The 22266-nt window shown below is 47.0% G+C and overlaps 1 protein-coding gene across 1 annotated transcript in view; it reads right to left on the bottom strand.

Annotated features, from left to right (window-relative positions):
* Positions 1-21156, bottom strand: part of LOC119105296 (transforming growth factor-beta-induced protein ig-h3) — a 131775-nt gene extending 110619 nt beyond the window's left edge. Inside the window, exons 1-3 of the mRNA XM_037228763.1 lie at positions 21121-21156; positions 9388-9431; positions 6383-7880 (exon numbers count right to left, since the gene is read on the bottom strand). Coding sequence (XP_037084658.1) covers positions 6383-6897 — 515 coding nt within the window. The 5' untranslated portion in view covers positions 6898-7880; positions 9388-9431; positions 21121-21156. The remainder of the gene's footprint in view (positions 1-6382; positions 7881-9387; positions 9432-21120) is intronic.
* Positions 21157-22266: the final 1110 nt, after the last annotated feature.

The following is a 22266-nucleotide window of genomic DNA, read 5'->3' as shown; positions in this document are numbered from 1 at the left end:
CCTGTCGTCCAGCATTGCAGTCTCCGGGGGCCCCGCAGCGTCGGTCCCGCGTCCAATGTCAGGCAGTGGCAGACAGACAAAAATGACAACATTTCTGAAGACAGTACCTTTGAACGCTTTAGGGTGTCAAATGAAGCGCTTGGAAAGTGTTCCGGAGTGTGTTTCACGTCCGCATTTTTAAGATCTATGATAAAAACAGATTAGCGTTTACAGCATCGCGAATTTGTGTTAGAACTCGATGGCTGAACCAAACAAGTAAAGGTAAAACCTCTATTTTCGTGTTGCGGTCACTGTTTATCCTTTCAGAGCATAAGTCGCCCTGGCTGGCTCGAGGCCCCTTGCAAACATTGGCTCCCTTTCAGGCACTGTGCCCCCTGACCAGCAAAGAGGTCGTCATTGCGTCAGGGGCTCCGACAAAAGTAAATCACGGATTCCAACCTTGTCCCTGCTTGGGAAATGGGAAATAGGCCTCAGAGCTCAAACCAACACGGAGCCGACTGTTTGGTGTAGGTGGTCTATAACCAAAATAGAGGCCCGCTTGTCCAAGGGTGCAACCGGTGCAAGAGACCCTCTGACTGGCATCTTCTGGCCCGGCCCTGCCTTCGTGCCCTCCTCTCATGCACTTGATCGCCGGTCCCGAGGCGCTCTTCGGCTCCTCTGCGGGCCCCTCGAACGCCGACTCTGGGATTCTTGTCAATACCGAACCCTTGTAAGGTTCCTGTGGTCCTCTGGCGGACACAGGAACCACTCACTGACTTTTGGGCCACGACCAATGTGAATCGCGGATATCGGCCCTGTCCCTGCTTGGGCAATGTGCCCAAAGTCCCAGACCTGGTCCTGAAATATAATCTGGTGAAAAATATTAAGCGTGCCACGGTTGTTAAGACTCCACCAAAAGCGATTGGTCTCGCAAAATAGGACTGGTAAGGCTTAGCGGGGAAAAAACGTAGTACCAAATACACCAAACACCAGGATGCTTCACGGATTTGACCTTCACGGATTTGATTTCTTCTCAACGATGTTGTGCAGTTGGAGTTCCTTCCACCCTCGCCAACAGAATAGCAAAATCCAGCCCCGGACCAACACGTTGCTTGCTTTCTCTCTCTCTGTCTCGGCTAAAGATGTTGTCGTTGGGCGTTATCATGGTTTTACGCAAGCTGTTAAGTGCATTTGCGAGGAACATTACGTACATAAAACAGTAATAGGATAAGACTGTAGTAATAGCCTATTCCTGGTAGAAAAACCAAGAGAAGGAGAAATAGATGCACTGATATTTCGGCAACATGCCTACATAAAAACAAATGCTATTCGTGCGGCCACGGGGCCAGAGCGTGTGAACTGATTTGCGCTGCTAGCAATGTCTGCCATGGGAATCCCGGCCGATTGCCGCCTGGTGGGGTGCAAGTGCATCACCCCATAAGACATGTTCAATGCAGCTGGTGTTGATCGTCATGGTTAGACAATCACCACTATCTGTCTAGTCCGCTGGTGCCGATCGTCAGGTTTTATAACTGCTTCATCGAATATTCAAAGGTCGACATATTTCGAGGGTTCCTCCGAATGTAGACGGCCAACAACCTGGACACGCTTGGGGTAAAATATTACACCGCTCTGTTTTCATATTCCAATAACACATGTCGCAAAACTTGCTGCCGTCTGTACAACTTGAAACATGTCTGACTAGTGGCAGAATACTCCCAGAATCGCACAAAACCTAGACCAAAGTCAACCTAGCTATAAATTGTGCAGTAAGGATACGTAGCATGCAGCAAAATTAGAAGAAAAAAACTCAAGTAAACACGGTGCGACCGCGAAGCTTTAAAAGTGTGGCCGGCTTAGATAGGTACACTAAACTGGACATGACACTGCGCTTTTCATTTTTTTGTCCCGTTTTCCTGTGAAACAATCGGGAGCGGCCTTTTTGAACACGCGTTCGGGTGGGAGTCAAATTGACCCTCGAACGTTTTTCCAGAACAGTTTCCGAACGGCGCGGCGTAGCCGCACCAAATTTTGCATACTGTAGACAGTTGAATAGCGGATCGTTCGGTATAAAAAATCTAGATGTATCTCGTAAAGTCGCTGAACTATGGCAGGTCAAAGTGAGGCCATGGTTTCAGCGAAGTCAATTTCTAGGAAATCGTTTAATCTGACGCAGCAGCGGAGTGTTAGACAAAGCCATACATCTCTAAGATGCTTTCTTAGGCAACACAAAAATTGAATGAGCAAAGTGCATTGACCTAAGGCCAGGTATGAAGGTCCGAACAGTCAAAACCAATCTGTTTTATTGCCTTAGGGCTGACTGTATGGGATAGTTTATGGTGCTCATCTCGAATTTATTGATAGCAGGAACCGCATTACACATCTTCAACGGACTTCTTAGAGGTCAGAATAGGTTATTGACCTAAAATGCCCCAGGTCAAAATTTTGTTTTTAGAAACATACTGCCTAGCAATATCTTGATCGCCTATTAAAATGCAAAACTCAGAGCAGTCTTGTATGATTTTGGTCACCATGATCTTGAAAATGTCAAACAAGGTTACTGAACTTAAATGAGTATGATATCTTTTGCTTAGAAACAGTTATCTAGATTTTGGGAGCACTTTGGACATCAACCTGAAATTCAATTTTGTTTGGCTTTATTTGATCTAAAAGTCATGATCTAGAAATCTAAAACTTTGACCCAAGTAATTTCACGTACAGGTTAACACACCCTGTAAAGTTGGTGTCTCTAGCTTTCTTAGTTTCCGAGATCTCAAGGGGGTCAAATTGATAAAATATTGATATATTGATTCGAAAATATTGAAATACCCCGCTCGAGCAAAGGGTATCTTGCCAGCCACCCGAGCGCATGTTAAATTTCATATATTTTCGATGTCTTATCTTTAATGTCGTTCATGAATTTGCGCTCCAGAGATTTGGGGGTGGAGCATATTGGACATTGGAAGAGCGGTGACCCGTCCAAAAGAATACAAATCGACACCCGTGGTCGTTGCGATACGACTGATGTGAGGAAGCGGTGGTTTTCAACGCACTGCGACTTTGCAAGCGACATTCACACTGCACGGTCATGCATACCTGCCTGGAGTTTAATTTTTAGGCGTCGTTTACTTCGTTAACGGTACCACGGTCTACATCCCGTCCTCAGCGACGAGATGCATTGACAGTTCAGGGTTATCCTGCGAGATGATCCGATCGAGGTAGAAGTTTACCTGTGATTATCCAGACCGTCTTTTCAAGACATCACAAACTGTTGGCTCACTGTAGCAGCCACAAGCGACCAGCCTTCCTCCCTTCGAAAGGAACTGTGCGATCGATGTTGAAGGCTGATGGCACTCCTCATGAAGGGAAATGACGAGAGGTGAAAGTAGTTTCGAGGTGCCAACTTAGGCCATTTTGCTCCTGCCCTGATAAATCGTGGTTACCAGCCACATATATATATATATATATATATATATATATATATATATATATATATATATATATATATATCAGGAGTGCGCCTAGTTTCCTATTTCGTTCAGGGCTTCAGCTCTCCCCCCCCCCCTACGTGGGTGAAGAAGTATGTCAACCTGGGAGACATCCCTATTTTGGGAAGACTGCATAATTATTCACCGCGCTTCTCAACTTTTCTTAAAAAGACTATGCCTCTGCTTCAAATGCAATCATTTCATTCATGTTTTGTTAGTATTTAGACAAGAGTCATTCACAGTTCCACCTTTTGGTGATTTTATTTTGGTTGCTGCAAATGTATATGATAGCCCATGTTGTCGGCAGCGGGAAGGCAATGATAGGTGAGCAGTGAGGTGCTGTAGCAAATGCCAGCAATGGGGCGGTAGGGGAGGGGGTACAGGCTCCGCTGCCATCTCCCACTTTACCAAGAGGTTTATTTTAAATAGCAAAATATTTTCTGGCATTGTGATCCGACTGTCATAAGAGTTCAATGAAAGATTGACATTTGGTTTTCTCTGAGAACAATGTTGGCAACTTGCAGATGTTAGCTGCCCTACAGGAACAGGAGAGCTCTGGAAGTGAGTTATTCCACAGTGCTCATTCATCTCCATATTTTATTTGCACTTGTGAGCATGGATTTTGTATCGATGCACATGTGATATATTTAGTTATTGCTTTTGCTGGCATTCAAGTAAAAAATTGTCCTGATGGGGCCCCTCAATACAATCACTCTAGACATTAAGCACGGGTTGTGAAGGCAGACAGCCTGTCATACACGCAACCTACTTTCGTGTTGAAAATAACTATAGTTTATGTGGTGGTGACATAATGACTGAATTGTCCATCTCTGTGCAAGATTTGGGGGAGGCCCATGGGCCTCATATCTTTCCCTCACCTAAATCTGAGTGTCAAAAAAATCTAGTCTGCCTTGTTTTGATTACAGGCAGTTTATGTATTAATTTGCTTGCCTTGTTTAAAATATATATATTAGTAGCACTGTGGTCATGGTCCGTAAATCAAGCCCAGGAAAGATAAATTTGGTGCCATAGCTTTTCTCTCATACCTATTTTGTGATCTTCCCTTTAGCGTCATCGTACGTGTGTGGGGGGGGGGGGGGGGGGCAGCACTGAGAGACACAACTCAGCATGTGAGTTGGGCAAGGCCCCCGAAATGAATCTAAATCGACACCCCAGCGTTATGAATAACGCGTATCATATGTAAGCTTAGATTTGCAAGCTATTCGGCGTGCAAAGGGCAATTTTAGCTTGTTTATTTTATTTCCATCGATGTATGGATGTTGGTGACGAAATGTGTCATTCTGGTGTATCAGCTGATTTCTGTCCGTATATGAAAGACCAGTTTTTCACCAGAAAATATGAGATAAATAAAAGGGATGGTGCCATCAGTTTTAACCCTTACCAGGGTTCGCTGTTTTTCACAACGCAGACTGATGAAGGGGCGGGGGAGAGCGACCTCCTGCCGTTCGCAAAATTAGGAAATGTGGAGTCTCATGGAAAACGCAGTTAATTGTCATTAACAGATCACATGACTGGTAATGAGTCTCATGTTGATAATTGACCTATCTGGATCAGGTCTTAGGTCGAATTTTCCAACAAATCAACAGTTTCAGCTTTGCATGCTCATAGGCACGAAACTGTGTTGTGTAGAGGCATGGAGCATAAGGAAGCGCATTCCTTGTTTAATTATCTCTACAATAGTCTGTAGTTAGAGCTTCCTTAATGCAACAGTGTCAGCGCTCCTCGCGCGGTCCGCGGAATCGTCGATTGCTTCCGCCTGCACCCCCCACTCCCCCGCCCCGTCGGCCGTGGGTCGTCTGGCAGCGCTCACAAAAGGCCGCTGCTTCTCAAGAACCAGAAACGCTAGGAACACGTTTTTGGTCTCAACACACGCGTTTGGGATGCTTCAAAAACCGCAAAAAAATGTGAGCGCGACTGTGCAAAATGCAGGGCTGGCAGTCACAGAAAACCAAAAGGGGTGGGGCGTTGCACCCCCCCCCCCCCCCCCCTCCCCTCCTGTCAGAGTGAGTATGTTGTACAGAAATAACTAGGCAGCCTGATGCGAAGCTCTTGAAATTTCCAAACAATTCACTTGCTGGGGCACGGAAAAAGACGCCCACCAAGCAACACATGTCGCGCCAGTCTTGGAGCATACCTAAGAGGTGGTGGAGAGGTTAATGTCGGTTGAGGCGGGGCTCAAAGCGCACACATGGTTTCCGCCCACGGGACGTCATCTCCCAGCGCTGCCTGTCATCGGCTCGAATTTGGTGAAGTATTCAGCTGCCCTGGCTCTCGAGATCTTTCGTTTTTTCGTCGTAAAGGTCAGCGAATCCAGCTGGGTTTCGTTTCGATCAAGTTTCGATGTTAATCGAGTTTAAGTATGAGGCCCCAGGCAGGCCCTGAGGTTGGAAGCAGACTGCTTTTGTGATTGGGCTTTCCCATAGTCTCGGGCCGATATGCCTGCTTTCCTAAAAGCAGCAGTTATCCTGACTTCAGTTAATGTCATGACACGAATGAGCGCTTCGGTCGTGTGCGTGATATTCCAAATTGTTTTGACTGAAAAACCTTTCGGTGATAGGCTGATTCCTGATGGCGCTACTGGGATTGAACTTCATTACCATTTCACTTGTAATGGTATCGCGTTACGCTGTGGGCGACAATTCTTCCAGCAGAAATTCAGTTGGTGACAAAAAATACACTTTTACCACCCTTGCTTTGAGGGATCAGGGGCACCATATGGGGTCATGTACGTTGATAACTATTTCCCCACGCTGCCGAGGATTTTGCGGCAGCCTAAAATGGCGGTCTCTGCTGTACTAAAACGTGTTCAACGAGGCATCATATGCACCAAACAAGTATGAGGCATGCATTATTCAGTTCTCATCAGGGGCAAACCCCACAGGTTTTCCACTCACCGATCTCCTCGGAATCCCACGAATGTAGAGTTGTCTTTCCGGAAGAAGACACCGAAGCCCGGAGATCTTCCACCCTCTCTTGAGGAACCTGGGCCGTTTTGACCGGTCACAGAAGGGACCCGTGGAGCCCCGCCGAAGGAGGAAAAGTCAAAGCGATTGCGACGACCTTTCCGCCTTCCTGTATCCTTGGTACCCGACTCGTTTCTGCCGGCCGAGTTTCTGTTCCTGTCGCGTGTGCCTTTGTCACCATCACTCGCTCGATTCCCACCCTTGTCCTCTGCCCTTCGGTCGCGGTTATTGTCTCTGTTTCCGGCAAAGAACCTTCTGCGATTTCGGTTTCTGCCACCGTTGCCATTTCCGAAAAACGGTACCCACCCACCTTCAGTACTGCTTCGCCGGCCTTTGTTTCTATCTCTGAAGAAGGGGTATCGGTCACCACCGCTACTACCGAAGAAGGGAAACTGATTTCTCCTCCGGCGCCGTCCGTGATTACCGCCGCCAAACGACGGAAACATTCTTCGCTTATTTCTGCTGTCAAATGAGGGAAAATTTCGCCCACCGCTTCGCAAAAACGGAAAAACACCGCCGAACGAAGGAGATCGTGAGCCACCATTTCCTTCTCTTCGCCTTCTATTCCCAACCCCATAAAAGGGAAACCATCGTCGTCGTTCACCACCTTTGGTTCTCCACGCTCTTCGCCTGCCACCACCCCGTAGGAAAGGAAACGTTCCACGCCGAGTCCCGACCCCAAAGAAGGGGAAACGCCGACCGCCGCCACTACCCCCAACGGGAAAAACCCCAAATCTAGGCCCCAACGACGGAAACCGTCCACCTCCTCGTCCGCCGGATCCCTTTCGGCTACCACTTCTACGTCCTGACCGCCTGTTGTCTCTTCCTCCATTGGAACCCCTGCCTTCCGTTCGGGGCCGACTTGTCGCTCCACGCCGCCCACCTCCACGCCGCCCAGGGCGCTTGGATCCACTGTCTGGCTCTGGTCTCCTTCCACCAGCACGTCTGCCGGAGTCGCGACCCCCGCCAGGTCGGGCGCGGGGATAGTACCGACGACCCGGACTGACGGGAGCCTTCTCTCCTTTTGAAGAGGGTCGGCTGTCTCTCTGAACCCCGCTTCCTTCCCGACGATCTTTCTTGGAAGTGGTGGCACTTCCCCCGCGGCGACCTCCCTGGTCCCTGTTTCCCCCGCGGCGATCTCCCTGACCCCCGTTTCCTCCCCGGCTATCTCTCTGAACTCCGCGTCCTTCTCGGCGATCACCCTGACCCCCACTTCCTCTTCGGCGATCTCCCCGACCACCGCTTTCCCTTCGGCGTCCACCCCGACTACCACCACGTCCTTCGCGCCCTCTCCGAGCTCCGCTTCCGTCCCGCCTTCCACCGAACCAGTACGGGTAGCCTACGCTGCCGTCGTATCCATTTCCGCCGTAGAGCGGATACCCGCCGCCGCCACCGCCATAGTAGGGATAGCCTCCCCACAGCCGGGCGTCTGAAATGGAACGCGTCGAGGCTTCAGATCATAATTATGACTGTTGACGTCACAGGGCCGCCAATTGTTGGATGGCACATGTAGTTACAGCCAGAGCAATGTGTTGGCCTCCGACTCCCCCCCCCCGCAAAGGTCATTGGTTATTCAAAACATTCACATCACTATGCTACAAACCCCGAGTTGCCGAGCCCCGGGGCGACGTCGCATTTTGGCTTGTGATCGTTTTGAAAAAGCCGCATCGCGATCTAGGAATTTCCAAGAAACCGAAAGGCGGTGTAGATCTCTTTGCGAGTATGCTCGTCCCTCAAGCGATCACATCCCGAAGTGGGAGGCGGTGCTTTGCCAGGGAGCGACGTGGCCGTTTGTCCACTATCTGACGTAGAGCTTACTCCTGTCAGGTAATAATCCGCTACACAGCATAGCTGACGCATGCGCAGAGGGTGGGAGTGTTGGCGCTCACCGTTGTTCATTCTGTGAACCGCGCCGTAAATTATTGTGAAGGGTTGTAGGATTTATGATGGTTAAGCCGCGTTTGGGAGCACCGCGTATGAGACATGCAGTTAAGCGCTTTGAGTGACTGGGTGATATATAAGGATTAAGCTGAGTTTAGAAGTGCAAGACATGAGCCGAGCCATGAAATTATTAAAATGATTAAAATGGTTTCTCATAAACGAGTATGTATGCTGTACCTTCGTGCCCATTCTACTTTTTCACATTCCAAAATGCAATGCAGAGAAAACATTTCCAGGAAAGAACTAACCCAGACTTATCTCGACATCGAGTCCCATTCGCGCCAGAATTTAAAATTTGAGTTTAGAAAATGTAATTGGTGTCAACATGATCTTAATCATTGTTTGTAAAGATGAAACAGTCCACACGAAAGCCTTGTTTTCACTTTAGTCATACTCTTTATATACGCAAAATGAATACTAAGATAATATTGCACCCAACAATATCTTTATGGGAAGTTTCGCTTGTCGCATCGTGTCGTAATCGTAGAGAGTGATCCACCTGTATGCAGTGCCGTCAATACGATTCACCACATCGCATTGCAATCGTTTTTTAGATCTGTACCACATCCGAAAAAAGGTCTACATCATTCTGTAGCATTTTGTAAATGTTTAGGGCACGACGTGGCCGGCACAAGCGAAACAACGACCGCAAACCGAAGCATAACATCACATCGAGGTTGACAACGATGGTTTGAGTCATTACGTTTGAGGATTGGAGTCTGACATCTGCGGACATCTGGTGTGCATTCTGCCCGAAATATATTTAATTATTTACGTGCATTCCCATAGAATTCTGCCACACAAAATAGCTGGTGACGTGGTGACGCTTCGCGACGAGGATGAAAGTGGATGAGACGATATAATCATACCACCAGCACTGCAGGGAGCTGATCAAAGGGATGTGGATACCGCTGGGAAATGCTTTGCTAAGTACGATGGCGCTACGCCTGCATTATCAGCGTCGTATCACGCAAAACATCGGAAAGGACACTTGCCTGATACTGCAGCAGCATGTCCATTTTCGGAATCGCCACCTTCGCTGAAACAGAACAATGCTTGCCATTGAATACAGTTGGCCATGGTTGACTACTGCTTGAGGATAAGTATCAGGTACACAAATGTGATGTGGAACTAGACATGTGAAACGCGGAGGCAGATCGGTCTTATTTTATTCGAAGTTATAATTTGTTTGCTATGAAATATATATTAACTATTCAGTTATGATACGTCACTTATTTGTATTCTGCCTTGAATATGGAACATGGGATGAAGCATTGCAAGCGCGCGAAATACCTATCTCGGCTCTTGAATTATGTGCACTAATGTCCGTTGTTAATTTTTTAAACTTCAAGGCCTATCCATATTTTGAAAAAAATTATAAATGCAAGTGTTTGAGCCCGTTCAGCTCGATTACAGAGATACATGAACTAGGTGGGACGCCGATTGCATTAAGTAACGTAAGGCGCACATAAACACAGCTTGGGCACTAAACTGCCATTACTGCTTGCAACACTGCTTTATCTACACGGAGCTATCTATAGTAAGAAAGACGCTGAAGATGAGGCGAAAGCAATGTCTAGTTAAAATGATTTTCAATTTATCTTGTCGAGCCGAGTTCGATCCTTTTGATCAAACCGGCTGATCTGCAACGAGCCTTCACCATGCGCAAATTTAAATTGATATAATTTATCATGCAGATCATCGATAACTCAGATAAAGTTAAAAAGTTGCAGATCATGATCCTGACAATAAAAAATTGCAGGAACAAAGGCAGATCGAGTCGATACCAATTATCACGCAGACTTGGGGATCTGTGGAACCAACCTAGAAGCAGTGCAACGATAGCTTTCAAAAATGTAATCTGAACCTCTTCGAGATGGAATGTCTTTTCTGGATCAGCGCCCACGCTAAGCAGTGCTTATTGCTTGAGCTCTGACGTCGCCATAGAATCGTGAAATTGTGGGTCAATGACAGAACTTTGCGGCGGTAGCGTAATGTGTCAGAACGCCCGACTGCGTCCGTCCTACCCTCTGACGTCACCTGACCTTTAGCGCGGCCGCCGGCTCCGGCTGCTGGTCGTGTCACCCCCCTCCCCGCCACGGATGGGTGATCGGAAGGCAGCCACTAACCACAGTCACTAACAAGCTATCGGCACGGATAAGTTTAAAGCGAAACCGGATTTGGGTGCGCCTCACCTGGGACTGTTTTCACGACAGGCCTGAAACGCGCCTTGACGCGGGTTACTTTGCGATCTGAACGAGACTGTCCTTTCTTGCATAGAGTATGCGCTGAGATGGTCTTAATATGGTCCACAAAGAGAAATTCACGATCATAGTCTTGTTTAAACTCAAGCGTCCTTGTCTCTGAATTTGACTGTGAGCAGTCCATTGGGATTATGTTAAGTCTGGATGCTTATCGGAAGGAAATAGGAGGCCGGGTGATCAAGAGTGACAACACGAATGGCCAATAACCTGGCCACCAGTCGTTGCTGCCGTTCGGCGATCACTTAGATGGGATGTCCTTGCGGAGCCTGGATCAGGAAGGCCGGATATTTTCCTGGCAACGACAATTGTACACAATACCTGTAATACTGTGGAAGCCGCTGGTTTTCACCGCGGTAGGCACGCACTGCTCACATTGCGTCGGTTTTCCAATCGCGCTTCATCAATTTACGCGTTCGCCCACCTTAACTTTGTTGCACGGGCAAAGCTTGAGAAGGCGACGAGAGACCGGCGGATGCCGTGGTGATAATCGAACGTAGCAGGATCAACAACAGGGAGACTTACGCCTCGGGAGGTTGGTGCGATCGAGCACTCACTCTCCACGTGGACAAATAAAGAACGGGGGAGTATACAAGTGTGTCACGATATGCGAAACATGATCTAGCCAGGAGGCCCCTCACGGCTCTCCCCTGCCACTAGATCAAGCTTACGAGACATGGGCCTGGTGTCATCGTCCTTAAAACGGGCAGACCCCTTCTACCAAAGCCATGTGAGGACGTCGTTCTCAGCCACAGGCTGCGCTCAGAGGGTGCTGGACCGCTGGACCGTCCGGGGCGCGCGCCGTGGCGCTCTTCTTATGAGATGCATCCCTGGCGAGACCACGAGGGTGCGATGCATTTCATTTGAGGCGTATAAAGAACCACTCGGTGCACCAAACCACGAGAGAAAGGACACGCGGCGGCGCTGAGGGCGTTGTTCTAGATCCAGGGTGGAGGGATTCTCCTCTACCCTGACAGAGACTGCATCATGTTTGCTGACGGACCAACCGCGGCAGGAGCCGCAAGACAACGCTGCACCGACTAGACACCTATGCCTCGCTTTGGCGGTTCCCGAGATCAGTGCAGCACTGAAGACCAAACCAACGGCCACGCGTGAAGTGCTTAAGTCCGGTTCCCAATTCAGTCAAGCACCAGCTCTCAAAGCAGTGGGAGACTGCCGTGAACGAACTCGCCGCCTGGACGTCAGCTCATGTGTAGATGTCCGAGCTCACAGGGCACGGACCGGGGCGAGGAGTCCAAAAAGGAGGTCGTCACTGGTGTCCTGTCCACGCGCCGTGGCCAGCTGCCACTCTCAGTCTGCTTGCAATGGTTACGCACCAGTGGCGCAATCCTTGAGGGGACTACACGACGGTGCAGCGCATTTTGTGGAGCCTCCGCCGGTTACCGTGAGCAGAGCCGCTGGTTCCAACACGGGTGCAGTCCTAGTTCGAATTGCTATTGTTTCGGACCTCGTGGTCCCCGATTCCAGCCGGCCTGGAATATATTGCTGCTCTAAGTCGCAAAAGGCACTGAATTCGCAATGGTCCAGACCCCATGTCACCCCCGCTCCACTCCGCTGTAAGTGCTGGAACAACGGACAAATGGAATGGTAATTTGATGCTAATGCTGTTCAGAGCGAGGGCCGAGCATTACAATGTGGTTCGGGTGAATCAATATTACTTCAGGTCGCTTGTGACCGCGTCGCAGCCGTCCATAGGTCAAACCAAGGCTATATTTGAAAAGCACCGGGCAGTATTTTGAATAGACAGGCCCTGCCGGGTTAGCGCGTGACCGGACGTCTAGACCACGTGCATACATTTTGTCAATGTCGGGGACACCTTTGCTAGGGCTGTGCTAAGGCTGATCTAGGGTCATAACAGAAAGCAGCCAAAAGTAATGACGCAGTGCGGTGCGATGATCGTGATTGTGCTGTGTGTTGTTAGTGAGGTTATCAGAATACTGGGCCAGTGAAATTGTTAGGCAGCTCGTCGCAGGCTGGCTGTTAATGCTCGTAACAACCACTAGAAGAACATAAAGGATATCGTGCCATTGAGGAAAACTCAACTCGAATTTTACTTACCTCCAGACACTGTGGCCGCGTAAAAATCACTGAATCATGACCATTCGTCACCACAGACCAGACTGAGCACGAGTGTTTCATCGTGGCAGCTTGCATCGCCCCACACTTCTAGTGCCCGCCCTTTGTGGTGTCTTCGCTCATTGTGTCGTTCCCCTATGGTGTGTGCTCATCGCACTTGACCTGTGATATGCAAGCGCCCGTACGTTTTTTCTGTAACGTTTGTTACAGAAGAATCCGTTTGTTCACGCCGCACTACACACCAGCGCTCCGACCCGGAGCACAGTGTTGCATAGACCTTCCTCTCGTCACGCTGATTCAGAGCACATGCGGTTTCGGGTTTCGAACACCGCGGGCTCTCGAGTTATTGGAGGCTAAACGGCATATATATTTTATATACATATATATTATATATACATATATTATAATGATATATATATATATATATATATATATATATTGGAATATTTTGGCAGAATTCTTTCTTTGATACATATTTGATCAAAAATAACTGCTGACTCAGCATTGACGAGCTTTTTGATGCATCGTTCTAGTTTCCGGGCCTTTGACTTGGCATCATCGCTTATATTAAAGATGGTTCGCACAAAATTACTCATATATTCGTCGCTCAATTTTATTGATGACAAAATTTAGTTGTAAACGATAGGGGTCCTAGTGCTGCGTTGCTAAATACCAACAAACGGATATAGATCTGACCTCTCATCAACCACTTAGTAGGTATTAGGAATTGATCGCAAGGAATATTTTTTATTTATTGGCATGCTGTTACAAGCATTACCATTACCATATGCCGTATATATACACGGCCGTATTCCCCGAAAGTTTGATCAAGTTCTGATGGGAAAGCATATTCATTAACGAACTCTCTCCGGCCTTAAACAGACAGACAAATTCTTGCACGACTCTTAAACTACTAAATGGTGGGCGGTGAGCACTTCTGATGTGATTGTGGCAAAAGTGTTCCCATTGTGTCTTTGTAGTGTTCCGATATGATTGTTTCTTACATGTATGAAAATGAAAATAGGATTCTGTCTTACTTCAATTAGTTATGCTTCATTTATATTCTCCGTACCAAAAGATGTTTTCCAACAGTAGTGCACAATGTCTCATCCTTTAAACCTCAAAACTTATTTCTTGTGCCATTTAGTCTCCTCCGACGATGAGACAGGATCTCGAATCGTTAGAATGGAAGGATCGACGAATATATGAATAGTTTTGTGTGAACCATCTTTAATCTAAGCGATGATGCCAAGTCAAAGGCGCGGAAGCCAGAACGATGCATCAAAAAGCTCATCAATGCTATGTCGGCAGTTATTTTTAATCTGGCAACATTGTCGTCGGGTTTGATGGACGGATTCACAGCATATGCCATGATATCCAGATTCCAGGTGTCGTTTTGGAGAGGCAAGCGTAAGCCAACGCGAACGGATTGCTGCCCTCCAACCAACCAAGCAATCTTTTCAAAGTCAGGAATTGCGGTGAGAAAAATCCGGTGAGAAACCCGTTTGTTGGTATGTTTTGCGGGTGGGTTGAGCTATTTTTTACTCTTCTACTCTTCTCTTTACTCTTCTACTACTCTTTTCCATCGATGAAATTCATAATACCTACTAAGTGGTGATGAGAGGTTAGATCCATATCTTTTTGTTGGTATTTGGCAACGCAACACTAGGACACCTATTGTTTACAACCAAACAACACGTTCACACCCAACACGAATATTTTGACGGCTTTTCTCGTCAAGTCACCATAAAGAATTGTATTACAACGTAGGCAGGACATTATTTTTTATGAATAAAAAAAACCAAACAGATCTCTCACACTCAGCGGATATATCGCAAATGCAGTCGGAGCAAAATATCCATTATCAGATCCTTATTTCAAAGCCTGGAAGGATCTAGCCCAGAGCTTTATCACAACAGAGGTAAAACCAAATACAGTAGAGTTTATAACCGAAATATTCACCGATGGTGAGCCTGATCAGGAAGCTGACACCGGCAGCCAGCTGATTATCGTTAGGGTCGCGCGCAGAGTACTGATGGCCGCAGGAAGCGGATGGGCCAAGACGATGTACGTCACTAAAATCTGATTAAAAAACGGAGTATTCTTTCAGCGGTGCTTGTCAAAAACAAACAGCAGGACCACGTGCACCGCAGACTTTTGCATGTCCTTGAATGCTGTTGCGCAGTTCTTCTAGAGCAAAGCATCTCTTTGATGCGCATCTCGGCAATCCCAGCTTTCAGAGAAGACATCTTATCCCGGCAGTACTCCTCATGTGGAAGCCAAGCTACTTGTAACAGTGACTTTGATGAAAACTGATGGATAGAGATTAAGCGCGTCTGACGATATGATTGCCTCACAACTGGCTTTCGGGCTGGCTCACGCCTCAGAGGAGCCTTCGATCCCTTAACATGCGCCCGGGTAGCCGGCTAGATACCCTTCGTTCGGGTGGGGATGGGGGTAATTTGCCCCCCCCCCACACTGAGATTTCGGGAACTAAGAAAGCTAGTGACACCAAATTTACAGGGTGTCTTGACCTGTACGTGAACTCATTCAGAACATTACGCTAGGCAGTATGTTCCTAAACAAAATGTTAACCCGGGTCATCTTAGGTCAATGACCTGTTCTGGCCTCCAAGAAGTCGATGTAAGATGTAGTGCAGTTCCTGCTGTCAATAAATTCGAAATGAGCACCCCATACTATCCCATATAGCAAGCCCTAGAGTGATAAATAAGGTTTGTTTTGACCTTGGTCCGACCTTTGTACCTGACTTAAGTCAACGTAATTTTCTCATTCAATATTTGTGATGCCTAAGAAAGCATATCAGAGATGTAGGGCCTCATCAAACACTTCGTTATTGTATCAGACTGGACGATTCCCTAGAAATTGGCTTCGCTGAAACCATGACCTGACTTTGACCTGCCATAGGTCAGCGACCTTACGCGGTACATCTAAATTTTATGTCAAACGATCCGCTATTCAATTGCCCACAGCTATGCAAGTTTTGCCGCGGGTACGCCGCGCCGTTCGGAAACCATTCTGGAAAAACCTTCGGGAATGTCAATTTAACCCCCACCCGAGCGCGTGTTAAAGCGCTAGGCCCTTTCACGTGGGTTAACTGAGAGGGCGCTTGATACGTCACTCCAGCATCGTCTCGCAAACGGCTTGGAAGGATTTGCGGCATAACAAGTTCAGGCTCTCGCGTGACTACAGTATTTCGTGACGCATGTTGTATTGTGTCGTATCGTCTATGGAAGGTGATAACTGGGAAACTCTGTCCTTAGGCCACCAATAACTCGACAACAGTCGATGGCTTACCTCCAAACCTCTTCTCCAGATTCACCGTGACGAAATGCAGGATTATGCATGTAGGTCAAAGGTAAAGGGTAAAACGGCGCCCTGAAGATCGTTTAAGGGTACCATACCGACTACATGTCAGACGAGACTTTCTGGTACATAACAATGTCGTTCTTAACGGATGCAACGAAGAGAGAAGGGTGCTAGTGCTCGAAACGGTGCACGTCATTAATGCTGCCCAGCGATAAATGTGCTGAGTCGCATGACCACTAAATTAGTGCTCTATAGCGGGCTTTAGAATTCTTGCATCAGCCGTTGTTGTTGCGTTAAAAAAGTATGTCACCTTCTTGCACTTCTCATTTTTTGTTAGGTCAGACATGACCAATTTGATCTATGATACCAGTTTTCTCGAAATTAAAGGTGTCCCATTCACAAAGTCGTGAATTTTGCTTGAACTATTCGCGTATTCTGCATGTGTGTTTGAAAAAAAATCGAAGTAGTCGACATGTCCTACCTCCACCCCGCATGTGGGTTTGAACGGTATCTACCTTGCTAACTTTTTTCTGAGCCCGAAGATAATACCTGATAACAGAAGTGTAGTAATTTAAGGCAATACAACGAACAAAACTTATTCGCGATGATGTCAATTGTAGAAATATATTTGCTGCTTTTAATGCTATCGATAGGTGCCGCGGCCCACGAACATGGGCCATTCGTGAGGCCTATTGTCAAAAAGACTGATAGCCTATGTAAAGAAACTTATCAATTTAGAATTAGCCGATATATATATATATATATATATATATATATATATATATATATATATATATATATATAATGCCTCTGTCAGGGCAAGGGTCAAAATCAGGTCCGCGGCCATTCCCATAAGCAACTATTGCCCATCCTTCCCAGAAAGAATAACTCCATCCAAAATATGTTCTCTGCTTGCCGAGTTTCATACCGGTCCTGACACCGTACGTAAATGTTCCCGTCGACGCTGTTTGGGACCAAAAGTCAGCTGTCCAGAATCAAAAGTACTAAATGCTATCGTACTGCAGACGAACAGTTTTTGATCAACAGTTTTTGGTGGGTTATGCTCAATGAGAACAACAACGTGGTTTTATGGTGTTGCAAATTATTTTCAAAAGTGTCTTATGAGTGCAATTTTTTGTTTTTGTGGGGCAATAATATTTCAACATCTGTATTCCAAACAAATTTCCACTGGATCGGTAGGCAGTAGTCACAAATACACTGTAAGATAAAGAATTTCGCGTGCAATACTTTGCGTTATCTAGCTAGTTAATGAGGATATGAAACATCCTGAGTCATGTAAAAAGTAAAAGATATTGATGGGCATGCGGTGCACGAATCAAGCAAGGATGACATGTAAGTGTGGCATGTAACTAATTGGTAAAATCCCTTGCTGAGATATATTTCAGAGCCGAATAAAATAGTACTGCCTGGATGGGCGCTCAGTCATTTTTGTCTTGCTGTGACCTGCATTGGTAGAAGTTGTGTTGGCAAATTTTAGTGTTACTTGACCAAAGTAATTGGAGCACGGCAGGTAGCTTTGTGTGAGCGGGCTAGACTCGTCTAGGGGAGGATAGGGGATGATCATCCCCCTCCCGCTCAGTTCGCTGCTTTGCAGTGAATATTCGACCATAACCGCATCACAAGCAATTCAAGGGAAACAAGGAAATACATATTTTGAGTTTATTAACACGCGCCCAGGTGGACGCTTGAATGCCCTTTACTCAGGTGGAGGGTCAAGTTGACCCCCGCCTGAGATCTCATAAGCCAAGAGAGCTAGAAACATCTAATCCGCAGGGTTTGTTGGCCTGTACGTAAATTCATTTGTATCCAAATTTAAGGTTCCTATGTCATGACCCCTAGATTAAATAAGGTCAAGCACGGTCAAACTACAGGTTGGTGTTCAAATTGCGCCAGAACCTACACACCTCTTTCAAGGAAAAAGTTGCTAATGCTCAGTTAAGGTCAGTGACCTTTTTGACCTTTTGAAGGTCGTGGTGACCAAAATGATACAAGACCGCTTTGAGTTTTGTATTTGAGTAGGCGTTAAAGAATACATCAGGCAGCATATTCATTGAACCAAAATGTTGACCTGGGTCATTTCAGATCAGTGACCTTTTTGACGTTTAACACGCGCCCGGCTGGATACCGCTCGCTCGGGTGGGGGTCAATTTGAACCCTCTGAGGTCTCAGGAACTAAGAGAGCTGGAGACACAAAATTTACAGGGTGCATTGACCTGTATCTGAACTCACGCAGGTCAAAGTTTGAGGTTCCTAGATCACGACATTCCGATCAAATAAGGTCAAACAAGGTCAATTTCCAGGTCAGTCTTGAAAAGTGCCCTCAGAACTTAGATACCTGTTCTAAGCAGAATTTCATATAACCAGTTAAGGTCAGTGACCTTGTTTGACCCTTCGAAGGTCATGGTGACCGAAATCACACAAGACTGCTCTGAGTTTTGCATCTGAATAAGCGACAAAGACCACGATGGGCGGTATGTTCCTAAAACAAAATGTTGATCTCGGTCATGTCAGGTCAGCAACCTATTCTGACCTTTCGGAAGTGCATGAAATATTTATAATGCGATTCCTGTCGTCAATAACCTCGAAGTGAGGACCAGAAACTACCGCACACGGCAGGCCCTAGAGTACTGAAAAAGATTGGCGTTGGCCATGGTCTGACCTTCAAAACTGACCTTACGTCCATTGAACTTGCTCATTCAATTGTTGTGCTGCCTGAACAAGCATCTCAGAGATGCATGGTCTCGTCTAACACTCCGTTGTTGCATCAGATTGAACGACTTCGTAGAAATTGACTTTCGCAGAATCCATGGGCTGACTTTGGCCTGCCGTAGGTCAGCGACCTTACAAGGTACATCTAAATTTTTAATACTGAGCGATCCACAATTTAGTTGTCTACAGCTATGCAGAATTTGGTGCGGATGCGTTAGTAAACCATTCTGGAAAACCTTCGGGCGGTCCATTTGATCCCTCATCTCAGTGCGTGTTAGGAAGTCGATGGAAGATGTGTATTGTGGTTCCTCTTATCAATACATTCGAAATAAGCACTAGAATCAATTCCATACAGCAGGCCGCACAGCAACAAAACAGTCAGTTTGACCTTCGTCTGAGCTTCATAACTAACCCTAGTTCAATGGAACTTTTTCATTTAATTGTAGTGTGTGTTAAGAAACTATCTGAAATAGGTATGGTTTCGTCTAACACTCCATTGTTGCACCAGATTGCACGATTCCCTACACAATATCTTCGCTAAATCCATGACCTGACTTTGACCTGCCCGACTTTGGCCTGCCCGAGGTTAGTGACCTGAAAAGATAAATCTTAATTTGTTGGTACCAAACGATCCGCTGTTCGATTGTTGATAACTATGCAAAATTTGGGCGTGGCTGCGCCGCGCTGCCCAGAAACCTTTCCAAAAAAACATATAAAAGTGGTCAAAAGTGGTCAAAAGTGGTCAAAAGCGGTCAAATTGACTCTCACCTGAGTGCGTGTAGCGCGTTTGCTATCGCAGTGCAAAATAGTGTGCAGTCAATCCGGGGAAACGGCGTTTGAATTGTGGCACCATGCGGAAAGGTACCTACCTACGTACCTACCAACCTATGGGTATGTGGGTTTGTGGGCATATTGGTAGAGCTGTTATGCACCCAGCTTTAGCGCAGGTATTTATAAATCAGGCCTCATCTGTAGGCCTTAATATGCTGCCGAATTCTGGAAAAGGTTTGCAGCAAATTCACTTGACGCCCATATCCCACGGCCAATACGCATGGTAAAAAGCCAAGGAACCGAGCTACCTAGGCATCCCGAAGCATGATGAACGCTTCACGCCCTAACAGCCTCTTGTTATTTATATATAATAGCAGCCTATTATTGTTTTATATAACAGCCTAGTAGCCTATTGTTGCAAGGTCGATGCCAGGCTCACGCTGTTCACGATGCAACATGCTGGCAAATTTTGGACTTCACCATCAGACGTGTTAAAATCCGCTACGCCGTTGCAATAGCGTCCTGGCGGCGCAGTGTTCGTTTCGCGGTATTTGGAGCAGCCCGCAGAATCCATTATTTCATCACCCTGATCTGAAGGTCACCCCGATTGAAAGGTCACTAGGTGTCTGGGGATATCAACCGGATATCGCTGGCCCCTTGTCGACCGTTATTTGGGACGGCTTTATCTCATTAAGGGGCCAATGACAAGACCGCTGGCCACCTTGATGGTCTTCGCGCGTGCGAAGATCGTTCTCGCTCTACGAGAGTTCAGCTTAATTACTCATGACTAAGAATACATCCTTTCGACACCCGCATCTCATAACCGAGACCAGATCACAACAACCAGAACACAACAGATCACGACAGCTGTAACCCCGGACCATGCGTGGTGAGGATCGCCTGCTACGATAAAACTTTTGACCTTCTTAGTGTCATCTAGCTACTCAAGAACTAGAAACATAGCAAATAAAGGCGATAAAGGTCGTGAAATGCAACGTGAAAATGGTGGACATTACCCGAAGGACTAAGCCACATAACTTCTAGTCGATACCTTCGCGCAGCAAATTGTGTGCGTTACTGTGGAAGAGCCTTAGGGACCAGAGCTCTCCTTAAACGCGTGTGTTCCGCGGACTATGACAATGACGGCCGACATTCAAACAATTGCTAGCGCTAATTTAATATATATTTATTATATATTGAATAATTTGATATAATAATAATGTAAATGTATATTAATCATATATAATAATTATATAAAAGTATATTAATGATAAATAATAATTACATAAAATTGGATTAAATTAAATTAATATATATTTAATATGTTTATATAAAAATAAAAAAGCGCTAGATTCCCCACCTAAGCCTGACGGTGACCGGTGACAAAACCAACAAGGAGACAAACTCCTGGACGTCACACGAATCGGGGCCGAGGTGACGAAGAAGGCGGGAAGGGCTCGCGGAATCACTCTCATCCCGCCACATCCCGTGGTCGCTGCAGCCGCCGCACATGGGCACGGCGGCACGACCTCGAGCACCTACCCGTGCGGCTGCCGCGGCTCCGTGACGACCGCACCTCCCACCAGCACCAGCACCAGCAGGGGCAGCTGGTGTCGGCGCATCCTCACCGGGGCGGCCGCTGGCCCCCTCTCCGGCCGCCGCCACCGGTCAGCCCTACTGGTGCCGGTCAGCAAAGGTCACCCATGTCACCGTCGTGCGAAGCGGTCCCGATGAATCAGCGGCCACGACCTTTGTGGCCCAGCTGCGCCGCTACCAAAGCGTCGGCCCGATGCATGTACTTGGCCCGCAACATGGCGCAGCACTGCGTCCGGCCGGAGATGCCTTGCAACGCGACGATGCATTGGATATGTAATACAAGCGGCAGTTGTCACGGTGTTCTATCAAAAGTTTTCCAAATTTCTATGGTTCCTTTTGTTTTGCCATAATCTGAACTTCACTGCTTCCTATTATCTCGCCCGTCTCTGATTCTACCATTTATTTTCGTTTTTACTCTTCTTTTGCTTCTTGCATTCCCGCTTTCTCCTAACCGCTCCCATGCTTACCCGTACGAGGGTCTGATACGCAAGACACTTGGCACATCTGTTCCCCAAATGTATTTCATACAATTGTGGACACATTTACCTGCTAGCAGCGTTAAGCCTTAAAAACACCGGCAATTACATATCTTGACATGGTAGCGCAGTTTCATCTAGGTAGTGTAGGTAAGTTAGCTAGCTGCTATGAAATTACAAGCTCTCGACCAATGCACTCGGGAGATTGCACCGCCGCAGTTTCTTTTGATGTCAACCTCCAAAAACAGCCCAGAACGCCAATCTTTGCGGCTAATACAAGACGTAAGATGACATTGTTACCATCTTATCCAGCGCCTTAAGAGCGAAACGCATCGTAAGCGGTGCTGGTCTGGTCCGTAAATGTGATCCATGCACCGGGCTTAGTCAGCTTACGCAATGTGAGCCCCGCCGCGCGCTCGGTCACCTTATGTAACGAGATCCCCGCAGCGGGCTCGATCAAGTGACGTCATCTATTACGCACGCACCCCGGGTCAGGATCAGGCTCAGCATTGGCAGAATCGTTTAGTACATCGAAGGCAGATATCTGCCAGCATGATAACTCTGAACTGATAGGCGGAAGTGATATTGAACAAAATTGCACGTGCCTCCGAACGTA

The sequence above is a fragment of the Pollicipes pollicipes genome, unplaced genomic scaffold, assembly GCF_011947565.3.
Source record: "Pollicipes pollicipes isolate AB1234 unplaced genomic scaffold, Ppol_2.1 Scaffold_6138;HRSCAF=7277_pilon_pilon_pilon, whole genome shotgun sequence".
Lineage (NCBI taxonomy): Eukaryota > Metazoa > Arthropoda > Thecostraca > Pollicipedomorpha > Pollicipedidae > Pollicipes > Pollicipes pollicipes.
Note: the sequence above shows the minus strand (reverse complement) of the source record. Positions and strands in the feature narration are given on the sequence as shown.